The 19,662-nt window shown below is 25.0% G+C and overlaps 2 protein-coding genes across 3 annotated transcripts in view; both read left to right on the top strand.

Annotated features, from left to right (window-relative positions):
• The window catches only part of LOC135923310 (protein unc-45 homolog B-like), a 31,889-nt gene extending 30,491 nt beyond the window's left edge, over positions 1 to 1,398 (top strand). For both annotated transcript variants that reach the window (XM_065457991.1, XM_065457990.1), the window contains 2 exons: positions 706 to 880; positions 956 to 1,398. In XM_065457991.1, the coding sequence (XP_065314063.1) occupies positions 706 to 880; positions 956 to 1,068 (288 nt within the window). In that variant the 3' untranslated portion in view covers positions 1,069 to 1,398. The remainder of the gene's footprint in view (positions 1 to 705; positions 881 to 955) is intronic.
• A 7,212-nt stretch (positions 1,399 to 8,610) lies between these two features.
• Positions 8,611 to 19,662, top strand: part of LOC135923309 (uncharacterized) — a 57,436-nt gene continuing 46,384 nt past the window's right edge. Inside the window, exon 1 of the mRNA XM_065457989.1 lies at positions 8,611 to 8,703. The gene's annotated coding sequence lies outside the window, so the exon portion shown is untranslated. The remainder of the gene's footprint in view (positions 8,704 to 19,662) is intronic.

Below are 19,662 nucleotides of genomic sequence, written 5' to 3'. Positions count from 1 at the left end.
ATATTATATATTATATAATAATTTATTTATTACCTATTTTGATTTGTTTTAATTTTTTGAGCTACCTTAAATTAAACCAATTTATCATTGAATTTTGTTTCATTTGATTCTATGAATGTATGAATAATCAATAAGATTATTATTTTTAATTTTATTAATTATATCACTGATATTCATCACTGGTGTGGTGTGATATTTAATGTTGTTTCTATGATTAATTAATATAAAATATATTATATAATAATGTATTTACCTAATATCCTTTGCGTATTTATTCCATGGCAGGAAAACTATAATTATATTATGCAATAGATGCTATGAATGTTAGATAGTGTTAACTTTCACCCAACATTATAATAATCATAACTATATATAATCATTATAACCAAATCTAACTGACGAATATAATAATTCAGTATAAATTTAAAAAAAAATTTTTAATCTTAGGTCCGGCCCGGTCCGGGTATTTTAAAAAACCTGCAGGTGTAATCAAGTTCATAATTAATATCTTCTCTTTTCATTTAGGAACTATGGGACTAGTCTAGCGTTAAGATTTTAAAGGCTTATAATCCAAACGTTATAAGCGGGTGATGACTTCATATTATACTAAAAATTATAACATAATTTATAATATAATTGCCTCTCGTCATTGCCTTATTATTTTTGTATTTTATTATTAATATAAATGATATGATTTTATATCAGATAAACTCCATAATGGACATTTTAAGAGTCTTACTCTTAAACGAGGATATAGATCTGAAATTCCGGGGAATATTTGTACTCAGGTCTTTGATATACGCTTCTGATAAATTTGCTGAAAAATTTGTTACCGATGATTTGTATTACGCTCTGATCGTTATAGCACGACCTGATACAAGTTTTTAAAATTTTATAAAATATCGATCAGACTATATAACTTATATTGTTTTCTTTTGATAAAATTTCTATCAAGATAAAGAGGATAGCAAAGTAGTTAACCCTCTGGTAAAAGAAGCGCGAGAAATTGCCGAGGAAACGTTAGAAAAATGCAAAGAGTATGGTTTTGTCAAAGATAACCAAAAATGAATGAAACAAAACTTTCAACCTATATTGACAAAATATATTATAAATTTTTATTGTATATTTCCGTGATTTCAAAAAAAAGTGGCAATTAATATTTATTATATTTATTTATTTTTGTCAATAAGTTGTATTTACTTATAAAATTAGATTTTTTCGTGAGCTATATTTAAATATTCCAATTTTTAAATTATATATTAATATTATCTTTTTTACTAGAGAATTTTAAAGCCTAAAATATTTCTTAAATTTTTTAATATAATTTTTGAGAGTTTATTCATCATTATATATTTGCATTTTAACATCCAAAGTTATATAAATATTATTGTTATGGCAGCTTTTAATTAATATTTTTTTTGATTCAATTACCCCAAACTAAGACCATTCCAGAGCGTTCTAGCATATGAGAAATTGAGCGTTTGGTAACTATAAAAAAAATTATATATATACACATATATATATATTTAAAATTAATTATATAGGATAGTTAAATATATTTTATATATACACCTATTACTTTAAAACAAGGAAATTATTCGGAATAAATATTACTAGTAAGCAGACAAAAATTTTAATTCCAAAACACTTAAAATATTCAAATTTTTGTAAGCTATTTCGCAAGGCTTGATTTTGGGGTTACTCTCTTTTAATACAACGCTCTGGTATGGCTTTAGCCTTATAATATTACACGCAACTATCTTTAAAAGGGACACTAACCGAACTACTAAACCAAACCGTGAGAATAGTCTCGCCTATCATTTTTTTTAAAATGTACCCACTGCTCCCCCTACTAAACCAAACCGTGAGAATAGTCTCGCCTATCATTTTTTTTAAAATGTACCCACTGCTCCCCCGTCTTTTTAGCTAAAAAATTTATCAAACCTTCTCTCCCTCACCTAATCTTTAGATAATATTTGATTGGTAGGTTTGGCTATTTTATTCTTAAACTCACAAAATATGCAATATTATCATATAAAACGCCTGCCCATTCTTTTAAGAATATATTTGCTAAAGAACCTGCCTATGGCAGACCTCTACATTATGATATTATTTGTTAGTATTAAATAATATGCATACTCAGGCCCCCTTAAGTAGTTTCGAGAGCCCCCTCCCAATTTTTTGATATGAATTTTTTAATTTTTTCTTATATGCTATTACTTATTTCCTAATTTTGGTTTGGATTACCTTATTTTTCTAATTTAGGTTGGATTTAATTTCTTGCCGCTTTTTTTCTAATTTTTTAAAAAATATAAAAGTTGACGCATATATTACAGTCTAAAACGGCACTAAGAAGATTGCTTATAAAATTGATTTATAAGAATGTATTTTACTCTTAAGTCTTATTGATTTAATCTCAACTACATGATAGAATAATTTGGAGACCGCACTTTGATATCTTTATGCTCACAAAAATATTTTTGCCTTCCAGCCCCCTGTAATTTATAGGTAGCCCCCTCTCAGTTAGATTTGATACATGGTTTTTACAATTTTGTTGAACTATTATTCTACCCTAACCTTTTATACGACCACATTTTCCTAAAACATTTTTGAAATTTATCAAGTCTATTTCGCATCCTACTACCATCTCTCTAATCCTTATGTTCTAATAGGTTGTATTCGTATTTTAAACGGTTTCTACAAAAAATTAAAACAAGTATTGCTTAATTTAATTTTTTTTAACCAGGCGCGTACGCAGCGGTGGGGGACAAATCCCCCCCCCCTCAAGCCAAAAAATGCAAATGCTGGATATTTTTCCCAAAAATATAATTGTTCATATTAATTTATATTTGTTAATATTTATTCCTATCTCATATTAAATAATATTTAATTACATTTATTTATCACATTCATTTACTAAGCTATTTTATCAATAATTTCGATTTCAAGTTTTCTATGGCATAATATTTACCTATTATTTTCAAATTTCAAGTGGCGTAATATTTGCTACCATTTTCAAATTTCTAGTCAAATAATTATTATTTCTGAAACTCCTTGACAAACAGGGAGAAAATTTGCAAGCTTGTCCATCGAGATTTCCGCCATCAAGCAGTAACAGCTTTTACGGAGTAGGAAGAGCAGATTATTAATGCTATTACTGAAATATCACAATGGCCTGAAATAAATATTTCCTCAGAAGCAAAAACATTATTGGATTAAATAATTATTCCAAATTTTTTTTTCTCACTTGAATGTATTATTTAATTATACAACTATTTTATGTAATACTTTTCAAAAACATGACATTGACTTGATTAGGAAGATGAGAATAGCGGAGTGCATTTTATAAGAACTCAGGGAAGTTATGGCTAATGTTGATGAAGAATTTCATATTTTATTTGTTATTGTTGAGTTAAAAGCAAAGTTATACATGTTTAATATTTGTTTCCCTCGACTTGTAGAAAGGAAAGCTCATCGTCAAAACATTAATATAAGATCAGGAGAAGAGTATTATAAAACAAATTTCCCCTCTTAGATACAGTTATAACCCAAATAAATGAATGGTTTTTAATTCATCAGGCAGCACTTCACAATCTGCAGATATTACTTCCAAAAAAGCCTTCCCAATCTTTTTCAGATGGTGATAGAAAAATAATAAAATATATGTTAGACATTTTTATCATAAGATGTTAAAGTATTTTGTGATGCCTTATTAGCTCAATAACTATATTTAAAAGATTAACTATGGTTGATATATTCCCAAAAAATTCTATGGATGCTTTGCATTATTTCAGACATTTTTAGATTATATTCCCAATGTATTAAAATGGTTATATATACATATATTAGCAACTCTTCCCATTAGTAAACTAATTAGAGAACATTCTCTTTTTTAGAGGAATAACAAAGCCCTAGGTACCATTTGCAGGGCACGGTCCGGATTTTTTTTTCAAAATTTTATTCTGCCCAGCCCGCGTTTTTTTTAAAAAAATTTCAGGCCTGTCCCAGGTGTCTTTTTAAAAAAAATGTCATACCCGACCCGGATATATTTAAAAAATGAAGGTTCTGAAAAACATACCTAAGAAGTACAACTTCTGAAAGTAGATTGAATGGTTTGGATCTTTTGAATATTCATAGGAATTCAACGCAAGCAAGGATGAGATAGTTGAAAAATTAGCTCAGTCCCAACGAAGATTGGATTTTACATTGTAATACAAAATACAATTATTCCTAAGAAACATTTTGTGTATTAATTTATATTTCCAACATTTAAATTGATACTTTATATATAAATTTTAAAGGCTCAAAATTCGAATTTCTATTTTGGGTCATTTAAGTGATTCCTAAATATGGTGGTTATATTCACTTAAATATTTTATAATTCACATTTATTTTATAGTTTTTCATATGCATATCCTTTTAATATTTTTTAATTCACATTTATTTTATAGTTTTTTATATGCCGGTTTATATATATAATTTTTTTTATAATTCACATTAATTTAAAATTGTGTATTAGAAATAGTTATTGGTCCTAATAAATTTATGCTTAATATTTTTAAATAACAATAATATTTCTTTAAAAATTTTATTATTCACCCCCCCCCCCTCCCCCACACCAAATTCCTGCGTACGCGCCTGTTTTGAACATAGGGGATTCTGGGGGTAGGCAAATTTTTTTTTTTATTATCGTCTATAACTTCTGTACCCTTTTATATATTGGGAATTCTTAAATATCAATAGATATCTTTTAGTGAGAAATTTATGATCATTCCTTTTAACATTTTTTGTAAAAGAATTATGATTAGTCAAATTATCTTACGGGCATTCAAAAGCATAGATCTCTCGCCTTATAATGGAAATTTCCAAAATTGCCATTTTTTTTTTAAGTTTTATATTTATAGAATAATTTTAATATTTTATTGTTTAAATTATAACTATGAAATACAAAAAAAATTAGCTAAAAAAAATGTATATATACAAATGAAAACATATTTTTAATAATTTTATAAACATTTAAGGATATATTAAATGTTTGGAATATCTTGTGAAATTTAATATAGGTAATTCACAAAATAACCAAAAATAAAATATAAATTTAAAAGAAAATTCTATAATGATACATTAGTGGTTCATAGTAGGCTGGATTTGCAAGCCCCACTAGCACCAGCTTTACTAATCATGATTAAAATAATATATAGACACCATAAATGTTCGCAATACTTTAACTACATTGTTACTAAATTTTCGTTTTAAATTTATTTTTATCAATTTGATAGCTTTTATTTTTCCACTTTACCAACGCATCTTTTTGGGATTTGAATTTCCAAAGGTGCCACAAGTCTATTTAAAATATAAAAGTAACTAAGCAATCTCAGAGATACATCTGTAAGTGTGCATATATATTGTCTATTTATTACTCAGAAAAATATTAAGCATAAGGAAAGAAAAAATTGAGAATTTTGATGATGACCAACAATATTTAAACACTATTTTAACTATGGAGTGCTCATAAAAATGATATTTGGGTATGCAACTGTAAAATCTTCAATCAAAACTTGCTAAAGTGGACCAGGCCGATGGCCTTCCTAAAAAGAGTTTGAGAGGCGAAGCTTTTAAATGTATCACCCCTCCCTCCCCCGCCCCCAATCCTGCTTACTCTAGTGGTCTAGAGACGAGTGGAATAAAATTTTACCCTGAGATTGAAATCCGCTTAAATAAAATATCATTATCAAATGATTATACAAAATAAAGAAAAACATTTTAATTTAAAATATTTATGCCTTTTTTTATTTTGATAATTTTTTTGAGATTAATATATACTATATTTTTTTTCAATTTTTAAGAATTTGATAAATCTTTTTAAATTATGATTTTTCAATAAAAATCTAGATTTGTCGATATTATTTTTAAAATTTATATTTTTTTTTTGGATATATACCTTCAAGGTGTTATTGGGGAAGAATTTTTTTTTTACATTCATTATAAATTTATTATCTTATATAATAATTTTATTTTTAAAAAAAAATGCTGTTTGTAACTTGTATGATAAATAATTCGTAAAAAAAATATATATAATTCAGATTTGGGTTGGCAATAATAATTTGATGTTTTTGTGAAAAACCATTTGAAATGTCAAGGTTAATTTTAAAATTTTTCTTATTTCTATTGGCTCAATTAGAATTCAAGGATATGTATTGGATCTCGTAATGACTGAGATATTCGTATTTGATTCAAACTTTAGTATATAGTTAGTTATAGTTATAACTTATAAGTATTATTTAAACGCGCATCTAGCTATGCAGAGTAGGGTATGGGGAAATCCCCTTCCAAGGCTAAAAAGTTTTAGCTATCAAGCAGTCACTGATTTTATAGTTAGAGAACACTATTATAAGCACTCTTAACAAAATAGCTGAATGGTTTGAAAAGAACATCTAAAAACCCCAATTTTTTTGCATTAAAATATATCAACAAATTATTTAATTGTTTTTTTTATGAAATCTTTTTTCAACCTAAAGAAATTAGGGCAAATCTTGATGAGGAATTTCATAAATTAAGCAATTGTATAAATTTATGAATTTTATATTCGAATACAAATCGCGCCAAGACTTTCATCAATTATTGTAGTATCAGTAGAAATATAATAATAATAATAAAGTATATATTTTTATCCCCTTTTTGAATAATTTTAAGTCAAATAAATGAAAGGTCTTTTGATCCAGCATTTACAATTATTTTGGAGGTATATGAGATTGCTGAGGGATCTGTTGCAACAAAATTGTCGTCAATACCATGAATTGAGAGATAGTTTACACCTTTTTATTTCCATGATTAAGCTTTAGATCCCTACACAGGAAAGAACCAGTCTTAATGGGTACTGCTTGATAATCCCACTTGAGATAAAATGACATGACTATTATATTTTAAAAAAGAAATATTGTAGCTCTCATAAATATAATTAACAAATTATGGGATGGGAATATTCACAAAAAGCAGGCACAAAATGATCCGTCTTTACAGTGCTAAATGCTTTGACAAAATCTCATTTAAAAAGAAATATGATCTGCCGTGTGATTGATTAAACATATTTAGGAGTGTGAGATGAGGTTTTAGCGTTCCCAAGATTGCCAAATGATGAGTGCCAACTCCGGGTTATCGGGCTGAACAAATAATATCTCTGATTCTTGAGAAAATAATTTTTGAGATAATTATCCTGAGAGCCAATAACAATGGGTCTAATACGGCCTTCTTTTTTCTTGAGGGCGATGCGGACACTAAATAAATATGATCAATATTAAATTTTTTTATTATAATTTTTCAAAGTTTTTAGAAAATATCCCTCTCCATAAAAACCTTCCTAAGCGCCTGGAAGGTTCGTGACATGAATTTAACATACTAAAATAAACAAATAATAAAATTATAAAGAGTTCATCCATGTCCTGGTTTGTCCATTTTTCTAAAACCTATTTTGTTTAGACTATCTATTCAGAACATAAACTAGGAGATCCTATTTTTTTATTTTAAATGTGTACTGGTCTTCTTATAAAAAAAATCATCGAATAGTCCTTGAGTAGTTACTAATATTAAGAAAATATGTATGATGTCTGGCCCGTCTTATAATTGAAGGGTTAAAGTTAACTGATAAATGATTTTTTTCATAAATTTCACATTTTTTCTCACTTAGAAGATTATATTTAAACCGGGATTTAAGCTTATTAATTCTGACAGCAAACATTAAAAAAAGAAGAGCCCTAAGTCATGTTAGCTAAATTTTGGATAATTATCTTCACTCGATATTCGTCAAAGTACAGTGAACACTTTTTCTTACAATATTATTATTGCTGAATATATTTTTTTCTTAGTGTTTGTTACAAAACGGTATTTTTTTGGAAATCCGGAGCACATTATTTTTTTCTTTCTTTATTTCTTCATTCTTTCTTTCTACATTTTATATGTAATTTCGAATTTTGAAATAAAAATTATAGCAAAATCTCCTTAAAAACAATTTTTTTTTAAAGTTCTTAAATTTTTTTTATATATTATATTACCATTAAAATTAATTAAAATTTTTGTATATTTAATTTATTTATCTCTTTTTTAAAAGAAAAAGTTTTTTTTTCGTTTTTTTTTGTCATCAATAATATTATCTTTAATTTTCGTAAATAAGAAAAAAAATATATATATAAAATAAAAGATGAATCAAAAAAAATAAAATAAATAAAATAATTAAAAAAGAAAAGTGTTTTTTTTGAATTTTTTATTTTTATATAATATAATATAAAATAAACCAATACTTAATTTTTTTTTTTAAAAAAAGTGTAAAAAGGACAATCATACGAAAAGGCTGGAATATCAAGGAAATTCATCTCAGGGTGAAGGAGAAATCATAATTCATTATCCCCCCTTTTTTATAACAATATATTTTTTTAGAGGATTTATATTTATCACATTATTTGTATAATTTTTAATTTTATATAAAAAAAATACACTTATAAATAATTAAAAAAACTTTTTATTTTATAAATTCATTAATTAATAAAAAGTTTGGATTTAATTTACGGAAATCCATATATTTTTTTAAAAAAATGGGTTTTTTGATCTGAAAGTGTTACCTTTTCTTGAAATTTCCCCCAAAATAATTTAATCAAAGAACAAACGAATGTTGAAAATATTGATAAATTTCCTGATCATTCCTTATGGCAGGTAAAAAAATTTTTATATATACAAAGGTTTATAATTATCTTCCAATAAACTAATTGTAATTTTCAATATATATATCATTAAAATTGGATGTAATATATAATATAAGTTTTAATCAAATTTGAGAGCGATAAGATGTATGTATTATTCGTTAATTTCAAGATTTTTTAATTGTTGATTATCATTTTGAAAGATAATTTTGTTAAATATTTATATAAATAATTAATTATCAACCTTACTCATTATACACCATGAAATTATGTATATAAATTAAAATATTGAATTGTTTTTATTTATTTTTTTTTTTGGGGGGGGGGGGGGGGTATTATTTTGATATTTGGTTGCGAAATGAGATAATGAAAGAATTTTTTATTTTTACCATGAAATTCCAGTTAGAAATATTAAATAAAATTAAACAAAAAAAATCAAAATCAAGAAGTAAAAGGAAAATATAATATAATGAGAAGAAATACTTATTATTAATATATATATATATCTAAACAATTGGCCTATTGGCATAAAATAGAAATACATATATTTTTTAAGCCCTGAAAATGTAATAGTAGTGAAGAATGACTTTATAAGAGCCTTTTAAATGACTTATATACTTTAATAAAATTATTTATAATAAGCCCTGGATAGATATTCTGTGTAAATTTTAAAAAAAACACGATTTATTTTTATCATTTTGTATTGTGTTTTGTAGCAAACATTCATTATAATAGTATACCTTATCATGCCAGGTTAATTAATTATAATCTTCCCTCTGGTTTTGTTTTCCTAATCATTTATATTAAGTATTGTACTATTATTTTATATAGAATAATTTTATTTTATTTATTATTTTTATGCTCTTAAATTAGAGTAAAATTTAAAATTCAATTTTTTTTTTTTGATTAACAAATTGAAACAAAAAAATATTAAAAATGTTTGATTGAAATGTAGACTTTCACTTCTTAAGTTAAAGGCAGGGGCTTCGAGAGATTAAAAGTTGAGCAAAGCATATCTTTTGAATTTAATCTACTTTTTGATAAACTTTTTAGAACACCTAAATGATTAGAACATTCTGTAAACAAAATTTATATATTATAATTGAAAATTGGGTAAAGTAAAGATATTAGCAAAATTTAAATAATTTATAAACTGATTTTTTTTTACTTTTGAAAGAGATAATTTTAGTGTGGTAAAGTCTTAGGCTATATTCGAATTTATATAAGTCTATGGGAAAATTAATTATAATTAATTCAAAATTTCATGACGGAAATTCATTTCAAGAATCAGGTCTTTCAAAGTTAGAAAAAATATAATTTCATAATATTAGTGAAATTTTAGATTTACATTTTCTTTTTGTCATATTTTTCTAATTCCAACTGAGTAGTGTTTTTTTAAATAATTATTCAAGCACTAAAATTCAATTTAGATCTTCTTAGGTCTAGCACAATCTAAGATAAATGACGAGTATTTGCAAAATGATAACTAGCAATAGCTGTAAATTTAGTGTAATTTTTAAGATTAACAATTATGTTTTATAATTGTGTTGACTGACAGGCGCAATTAGGTTAATTTAGATTTGTTTGAACAAGGCCTTAGGTCACAAATAGAAATCCATTTATATTTTAAATAGATAATGAAATCGAATCTCATAATTATTTGGCTCTCAATATTGATCATTTACTGGTGACATGTCTTATTATCAATAACCGATTATCTTCACTAATTTGCAGATATTAAATTAGCATAAATTTTATCAATATTTTTATATAGCATAAAAATGAGATTGTTTGTTTATATTATTTAGTCTGAATAACTTTTATAAAATAATATATTAGTAAGAATATAATTTGAGTGTTAAAATTTAAATTTCCAAGTTAGAAATTTTCATGAGCACTTTTTTACAAAACATTTTTATAATCATTTACGCACTTAGTAAAATACATTTTAAATTATATTAATTTTGAAATTATCTGATAAGAAAGTTACTGCTTCGGGATAACACTATTCCCGATCTCCCCTTTACTTTAATAATATATTAGAGCTTTTTTGTCGAGCCTTAAAAAACAAACTTTGTACTTCAAAATAATTTTTGTTTTTTAAAAGAAATAATACGTTATGTAACTTTAAAAAAAATACAATTTAAGTTTATATTCAAAATTTTGATAAAAAAATGACAATTTTTTTGTAAAATGTTAATATTATAACATGAATTTCTCAAGGGATTATAAGTTAAACAGATATTCCATTTAAGTTTTCAATTTTCATTTAAACAAAAATGTTATTTCTAACTAAACAAAAGGAGAAAAAAAGCTATAATTTTGCCATCCTTAACCCTCCTCTTGACATTACACTAGGGTCGGGTCATAGATAATATAATTTTAAAAAAAAATGTTTTCATCTTTAAATAAAATTCTCTTAATTTCAATATTATTTCGCTTTCATAAATTATAGTATATTTATAATAGTGTAATTTCTTCTTGCTTGTATATGCCTTTTTTTATAAAATAAATAAAATGCTCATCTCATTAGCATGTTATGCAAATCTTTTAAATTTTTTATAATTTTCTTACAATATTTTTTATTAATTTTTTTTAAAAAATGTAATTATTATAATAAGAGGTAGAGATGTAATGAGAAAATAATAGAAGTCTAGTGAGTATTAAGAAGATGTTAATAAAAAATAATGGCTATTTATATACCTAATGCAATGAAGATAATTCTTTTTACCTATGTTGTAGAAAAAACTTAATATATACATAATAATTTTATTATAATAGTTAATGTTTTTTTAAATTATACTATTTAAAAATATATAGCCTATAATAGAAATGCGATTGATTATTTTGATGTGAGACTTTGTAATAAAAAAGAAGAGATTTTCAACACAGTCCCATGCCGCTTGCTCTTATCATTCGACATCGCTAATAAAATCTTTAAAGAAACATTATTTTAATACCCAATTATTTTTTTTGGTTACATCCAAAATATTTCAAGCCTGATGGACACTCCTTTAATTCAAATCTTCTCCGATGCTATAGACTATATACTACCAATAATTGCTAAATATATAAATTATTTAAAACTATTTTGTAGTTTTATATTTAATTTTTTTTATAAATCCTATAAAATACCTATATATATATAATCTTTCGTAATCAAAAAGTGATCGCTTTCCTATTATCTTAATGTTAGTTTTATTTTTTCCGTCACCTTTCCTATCAGCTTAATGTAAAAAATCGAGGGAGGCAATATAACCCTAACTTTAAAATTTTCTCTCTATCCTCCCGGTCCGATCAATTCGAGTTCGAAATTGGATCAGGTTCGGTATGCTTTGCATAAAATTTATATAATCAGAAATAAGTAGCGATTTTTTTTTTGATCATTTAACGGCAACCCAGGCTCGGATTTATAATATTGTAAATTGTTTAAGGGGAAGTGAAAATATGAGCAGTAAAAGAATGTTATCATCCATCATATAACTAGCTGAAATTATTTTAAACATATTCAAAACTTGAAAAAAAACTTAATCAAATTAATTGATTGTAAAAAAAATAGCCAAAAATGCTTATAATTTTGATATTGAATGGAAAATATATTTTTTATTTCTCTCATTTATAATATAAATGGCTAAATATAATATTTAATATATTTAATGATATAATTATCATAAATGTTAATATTTTTTAAGGTAAAATGTGTTTCAGCTTATTTCATATTTATTTATAATTTATATTATCATATTTAAATCAAGTTCTTCTTTATTAACATTTAAAATTATTATATGATTTACTATTACTGTTTCATTGTTGAACTAAAATAAGATTTAAGAAAGTCCTGAAAACAATCTACAGGAATTGTTAGTAACATTTTAATAAATTTTATATAATAGTAATGATATTTTCCAACTTAATATGGTTATGATGTTCTCTTAGGAGTTTTGTGTATATTTTTCCAACTCTGAGTATAGTCCAAAAACATATCTTTATGAAGAATTATACGATGCATTTCAAGATCATCTCCATCTCCATTGAATACTGAAAAATGATAACTGAATCGCAAATCGCTCCATATTAATTAAAATATCCATTAATGGTTTGTTGAAACTTTTTTATACTTTTGTATGATCTATAACTTTCATAATAAGTTTGCGTATAATATTTAGTAACTGACCCGAAATGGAGATATGATAAATTTGAGCCTTCTTCGAATCTTAAAGCGTTTTTTTCTGTCGTTTAAAAATGGGCTACTTTAAAAATTCTTTACTTTTAAATTAACTTCTCTCCAAAATCTTGCCGATTGTATCAAAAATTTTGATCAGGATTTCTATTTATTTAACATTCAAAATATAATGAGAAACTTTGGATTTCAGCAAAAACTTCTACTCTTGATATCGCTATCAGAAATAAAAAGATTTCAAAAAGCTTTATATGGTGTAATAAATTTTTTGTTCATGTAACAACCTCACTGCGAAATGTATTTATAACGTTTCATAAATGTTTTATGCTTATGTTTCATAATTCCTTTCTGATGATCGTCACAATGGCCTTAAAGAAGTTGAACTTTAATTTTATTTAGGATGGAACGAAATATCTCCATGTGTTTGGGAGAATTTTGAACAAAAGATAATAAATCTTTCATTAATTCTATAAAAACGTAAATTCGATTTAATGTATGACCTGCACAATGTACATAAATTGCTCTTGATTTCACTACGAAGACGCGTTCGTTAAGTTAGAGGCTCGATCATAAAATTGACCTTCATTATGATATCTAAAGAATATCTAAGTTTATATCTTAAATTAATTCATTTATTATTTATGGAGGCACAGCTTAAAAATTGCTCTTCCCATGAAGTCAGAACCTACGACAGATTATATCAAATCATATACTAGTAAGAACATATATCATTTTTGATGAGAATAGCTATTGATGGATTATTAACAGATCGGATCTCCGTCTCTACTATGAAACAGCTTTCACAGCCCCCTGCGGGACAAGGCTTGTAGGACTTTAAACCTATTTCAATATCAAAGATTGGGGTTATTAATTTGTAGAAGTTATTCAATCCAAACCTCAAACTCAAATTGAATAACTAAGAGCTCAGCTATAATAGATAAATATTCTATTATCATTACTATTGTGTAGCAAATGTCGTACTGAGATTGACAGTATGCGCTGCATCCCTTCTGTAATCGCAATCCAGGTCGGCCCGAAATGCAAAATGCAATCAAGTCATATCTCTCGCACTGTCCCACCTCATTAGAACCTTATAAACTTCCCTATAGTAGACGTCCCGAAGGAATCACACGAATTCCATGGTTACAAGGAAAAATTTTATCATGGAATTTCTCATGTCTAGATACCAGCACCCCTTCCAACATCAACATATGTATAGTGCGAAAAATTTAAAAATTACCAAATATACCGTTAATTCATCAAATTATATTTTCGTATCAATAATCACAACATATGGAGATTCGTCTAATACTTTTTTAAATACGTCGGCAGTCAAATCATAAAAAATTCTGGGGAGTCAAGATAAAGGATATCGCATATAAAAAACAAATCCTTCCCTTTTTTCTTCCCCCACCCCCTTTTTTAAGAAAATTTCCTCTCATATCATAATAAATTTTAATTTTTTTTTAGTTAAGCTAATAAAAAATAATTAATTGGTTCATTTTTTGCTTTTACATTGGTTATTCTATGACCAGGTTTGTAAATTGGAGGTATAATTCTCAAAGATCAGAATATAATAATATGTTATAAAAACTAATAAGAGTTCACTTATGTAACAGATCCATTATAGGAGCTTAAACGATTGGATAATATGATCAGATATATTTTTGATAGAAATGAGATCTTAATCCAAGAAATGTTATGATAAAACCTCAAAATATCTCTATTTTTAGAGAGCAAATCTAAACCAGAGCGTCTAGTTTTTCCTACATTTTGGTTTATATTTAAATATATATTTAACTTTAAAAATCTCAATTTTTATGTCCATTCCAATAGTTTTTTCGTCTTTATCCCTTATAATCATAGTAGAAAATTAATTTTGCCCTTTTTTTTATTATAAATGCATTAAAATTAACTTTAATGAATCGATAGAATAATAGTTAATAGTTGTCACTTAACTTTTATAATTTGCTATTTTTTATCATAACTATTATAGTCAATTTTTTTAAAATAAAAAATAATTAATTTTTATTTAAATTTATGCATTAATATTATATTCATGATAAGAGTTTGTATTTTAGTATTTCTTTTTTTTTAAATTTAAAATCTACTTTACTATATAACGAGTCTAATTTAAATGTTATTTAAAAGATTTAAAAAAGTTATAAGATTATGAGAAAATTCTTTATTTGCACAGCATATTTCTACAACGGGCGTTTACAAATTTTAAACATTGAGCAGGCTAGTGAGTGAAACATTTTAAACAAAGGGAAGAGTCGGTAGATTTGAAGTTATTTAGGGGCAGAATGATTAAAATTAATTTTGTATATTTCATAATATTGCATATTTTATAAGTTTAAATAAAAATATATTTAAATTAACAAAAATCCCCAATTAAATCATTTTTAATCATTGGGCGGGTTGGTTAAAAAATATTACACCAATTGGTGAATGGGCGAATTATCTGCAAGACATAAATCTAAGTCAAAAAAAGAAGTTCAAGAATAATTTATTCAAATGATATTTTATTGAATTATATTTTATTGAATTGTATTTTATTGAATTATATTTTATTGAATTATATTTTATTGAATTTATATTTTATTGAATTATATTTTATTGAATTATATTTTATTGAATTATATTTTATTGAATTATATTTTATTGAATTATATTTTATTGAATTATATTTTATTGAATTATATTTTATTGAATTATATTTTATTGAATTATATTTTACGAATACGAATAATATACAATTGTGCAAGTTATTAGATAAATTACAGCCTCTCCATTATTAGAAGAATTATTTATAATATTTATTTATTCGAATAGATTTATGAATCTTTGAAATTATTCGTAAATTTTTGAAAATATTCTTAGGTATTAAATATGTTCCTAGTTGAACTTTATTTTAAGTTTGATGGTGTATAGCGTCGAACATTATTATTTTCTGTTTACTTTAATATACCAAGTTGCCTCTGTGGCTTAGTCGTATAGACGTTGATTAAAGAATCACTTCAACCTACATCCTTAGTACGAATTTAGGAGTGACCGGGTTTTTCTAACGTTAAATAAATATTTTCGAGTTGCTATGTAATATATCTAGCAGATCAGAAGTGAGCGCATGAATTGGGGTAAATATATATTAAAAATGGGTCTCTTATTGCATTTTAATGAAATTTAGTCGTTGTTTAATAAATTGCTATATGATGACTTAATTTTTACATATTATATTATTTTCTACAATATTTAAAATTCAAATATTTTATTAGCACTTTTTATAAACCACCTTTTTTTGAATTATAATAGATATATATGGAACCGGGTTTACTGAGTTAACTTTAAGACCGTCATAACTTTCAAAATAATTATTTATTTTAAATAAATCATATCCTATCTTAGTTGTCTATGATCATCAGTGGTTTAAATTTTAAGAAAACATATTTTATAAAGAGAGAAGCCTGGGGGTAAATGGTCCAATTATTAGGGCTTCTTATTTGAGCCCCCTCCAGTCAATGACTCTGAAATCCTCCTGATGACTAATATATAAAATGATTCAATTATAAAATTGAAATTAACTAAAAATTAGTATATATTTATTTTTATACACTTATGTTGATTAAGACACCTGGTGAAACTTTCCTAAGAAATGACGCACCAGTGCATCATAATCCCGTGTTAGAGGGCCCTTTTCCAATCAAACTACATTTGATTTAACGTAAATTTAGTATGCTAAGATATTAATGAACAAAACTGCGTTTGAAATGGGCACTTTGTATTTAAAAGAGAACAAAACATATATTTTTATTAAAAATATTATAAATTATTATTTAATATAATTAATAAAAAGTTATACTTTTACGGTAAAAAAAACATTTTGCCTATAAAAAATTTTCGTTAAATATTTTTCAACAAATGATCTAGTAATAAGCATCTCGGGAATATAAGGAATATAAGGTGTGACCAACTCCGGTCTCATACTAGCCCCAATCTCTAGGGCAATTGGGATGTAATACAGTGTTGTGACGATTTAATGGAACATATTGACGATTTAATTTAAACACATACATATATAATTATAATCTTTACAAATGTACAACAAAAGAAATTTCAATAATGCTTTGTCTATATTTTAATTATTTTTGCAAATATTATCATTTTATATGAATGGGTTTAAATTTAATCGTCAATATGTTTCATTAAATCATCACAATACTGTAGTTAAGCTATACTAACAAACATGAGTTATAATTATAAGTAACATTTTGATCAGAGTTACATCTCCTCCATCCTATTTTACTTTAAAATATTATTTTAAACTTTCATTCATAAATTATCTTCAATTGCAAATATGGAATATATAGAGATTAATAATCATAATAAAATTTTAGTGACAAACACAAAAATATCACAAAATAATAACTATCTAATAATAATAAGAATTTTGAATATGTAAAAAAAAAATATATAATATGATTTGTCATAGTTATTAGAATTTTGTAGGGGCGGTAAAAATAAAGCTTTATGTCAAAGAGATATGACTCGGTATGGGAGTTATCATATTCTATACTTAAGTGTGGTGATTTATCACAATTATTTTTTTGTTAAATTTGGGAGTTATTATAAATGATAAATTATGATTTTTTTTTAAAGCAAATTTAAATATTATGCCTAAAGACATATAGGCCCATCCCAGAGCCCGTTTTAAAACAGACCCTAAAATGGTACTTATTTTTGTTTAAAATTGCCGAGGTCGGACTAAAACTTCTTTTTTTTTAAATTACAAAACATTGCTGTTCCAAATTTTGAAAAATAAATTTAAATTACTTTTAATCAATTTGAAAAATCGTATGATGGATGATTTAGCTTCTCATTTATTCTTTTCCCTTGATCCATTTACAAATAGAATTAAAATGACCAAATTTTAAAAGGCCCAGTCTGAGTCTTTAAAATCCCCAGATCGGTTCGGACGTTAAATTATTTTAATTATAATAATTTGGGCCGAGCCCAAAAATAAATTTTTTAATTTTTAAAAAACCAGCCGGGTTAAAAATATATTTTTTGGCCAGGATTGAAAATGGGAGCATTTTTTAAACATTGGACTCAAGCCGAACCTATTAACCTCTGCAGATTTCTTGAAATAATTTAATTAATTTTGAATTTATATATTTTATATATATTATAACCCAAAAGAGGCGCATTCTATCAATTTTAAATTTATATACCAATTAACTCTAATAAATTATAGTTTTAGTTTTTTAATCTTAGCATGGCGGGAAAGAAAAGTGTGTCGCAATAGTAAGGCGTTTAAAGCAGAATCATGCTTAAGCTCTCAGATTGATCGAATTTTAAATCAATTTATTATAAAATATATTTTTTTTTATATTTGGAACCGATATGTAAATATATTCTCAGTTTTTCTCACCTTATATATTCATGATATTTTAATGATTTTTTTGTTTAAGTTTTTAGTATCATTCCTATTATAGTAATATTTATGACTCCAATAAAAATTTCGATCAATCATTTCTTGAATTACACGCGTTATTTTACACTTTTTAAAAAGATGAAACTTTCTTTAATTAACCCTGGAGGGAGCTTTTTATAATAAAATAAAATGAATCTTCAGAATATATTTAAATTTAAATTTCAAAAATTACCTTTATAAAAAATCATTTATTAAAAAATTATAACTGTTCAGAGTATTTATTTTTTTAAAATTAAAATGGTAAAAGTAATTTTTAATAATACAAGTAATTCGGAACAATGTATCTGTATGTAGGACAAAATAATTTAATTTTGAGCATGTCTATCTGAGTTGCTTTTAATAGATTAGGTAGAAAATAATATTTTTATGAATAAAGTAGTTAATTCTGAAAAATTTTCTCAATTATTTACTCTCATGTAGACAGTGTACATGATTAACCTAATCTTTAACAATTAGTAATTTGACAAAGTAATGACAAACTATTTATTATTTATCCCAAAAAATTATGTCTCGTCTTTCAACGCATCGTTTGTCATAAACAATTGAACATCTCTTTTTAAGTGAGATTAAATTTTTTTTGATAGTATTGAATATATATGTCATATTGGGATATGGAACCCATGGGGATTCTGAATATCTCGATTTTAAATCATTTACTGAGTGCAATTTTTGAATTTTGAAAATCCGATTTGATCGGAATTTTAGAATGTATAGAGTACCTTCCACTGGGATTTACAAACAATTTAGCGGTGAACTTTAGAACTACTCTTAATTTATATTATTTTTTGTATAAATGAAAAAAATACACAAAAGTTAATGGCCAAAATTGCCACAAGTATTTGAACAGCATCAACTTTTAAGCCTATAAAGTTTTCCTTTAACCTCTTTTGATATTTTGTCTCATAGATTTGGGCTACTTGATTAATATTTTAGTATACATTTGTTTATAACTCAATTGCGTCTAAATAAATGGTATAATTTTTTAGAATCCAGAGTATTCAATAATTGATATGACCCTTCAAATTTTTTTAAGATGAAATTTATCAAATTACTAAATGTCTAATTAGATTTATGTTCACACGGGGGAAGGGGGGGGGGTTAAGGATCTTATTTTTAATACCCACCCTTTCTTAATATTTTATTTTCTATGATTTAAATCAAATTTTGAATAAAGTGTGTTCATCAATTGACTACCATCTATAAAAAATGACCGAAGATTAAAAATATTATATAATTCTGAAATCTAACTCAAAGTCGAATATTAATATTTTCAAGTTTCTGAATAATGCTTTAGTATTGTA

The sequence above is a fragment of the Gordionus sp. m RMFG-2023 genome, chromosome 2 (assembly GCF_954871325.1).
Source record: "Gordionus sp. m RMFG-2023 chromosome 2, tfGorSpeb1-WG-v2, whole genome shotgun sequence".
NCBI classification, from domain to species: domain Eukaryota; kingdom Metazoa; phylum Nematomorpha; class Gordioida; order Chordodea; family Parachordodidae; genus Gordionus; species Gordionus sp. m RMFG-2023.
Note: the sequence above shows the minus strand (reverse complement) of the source record. Positions and strands in the feature narration are given on the sequence as shown.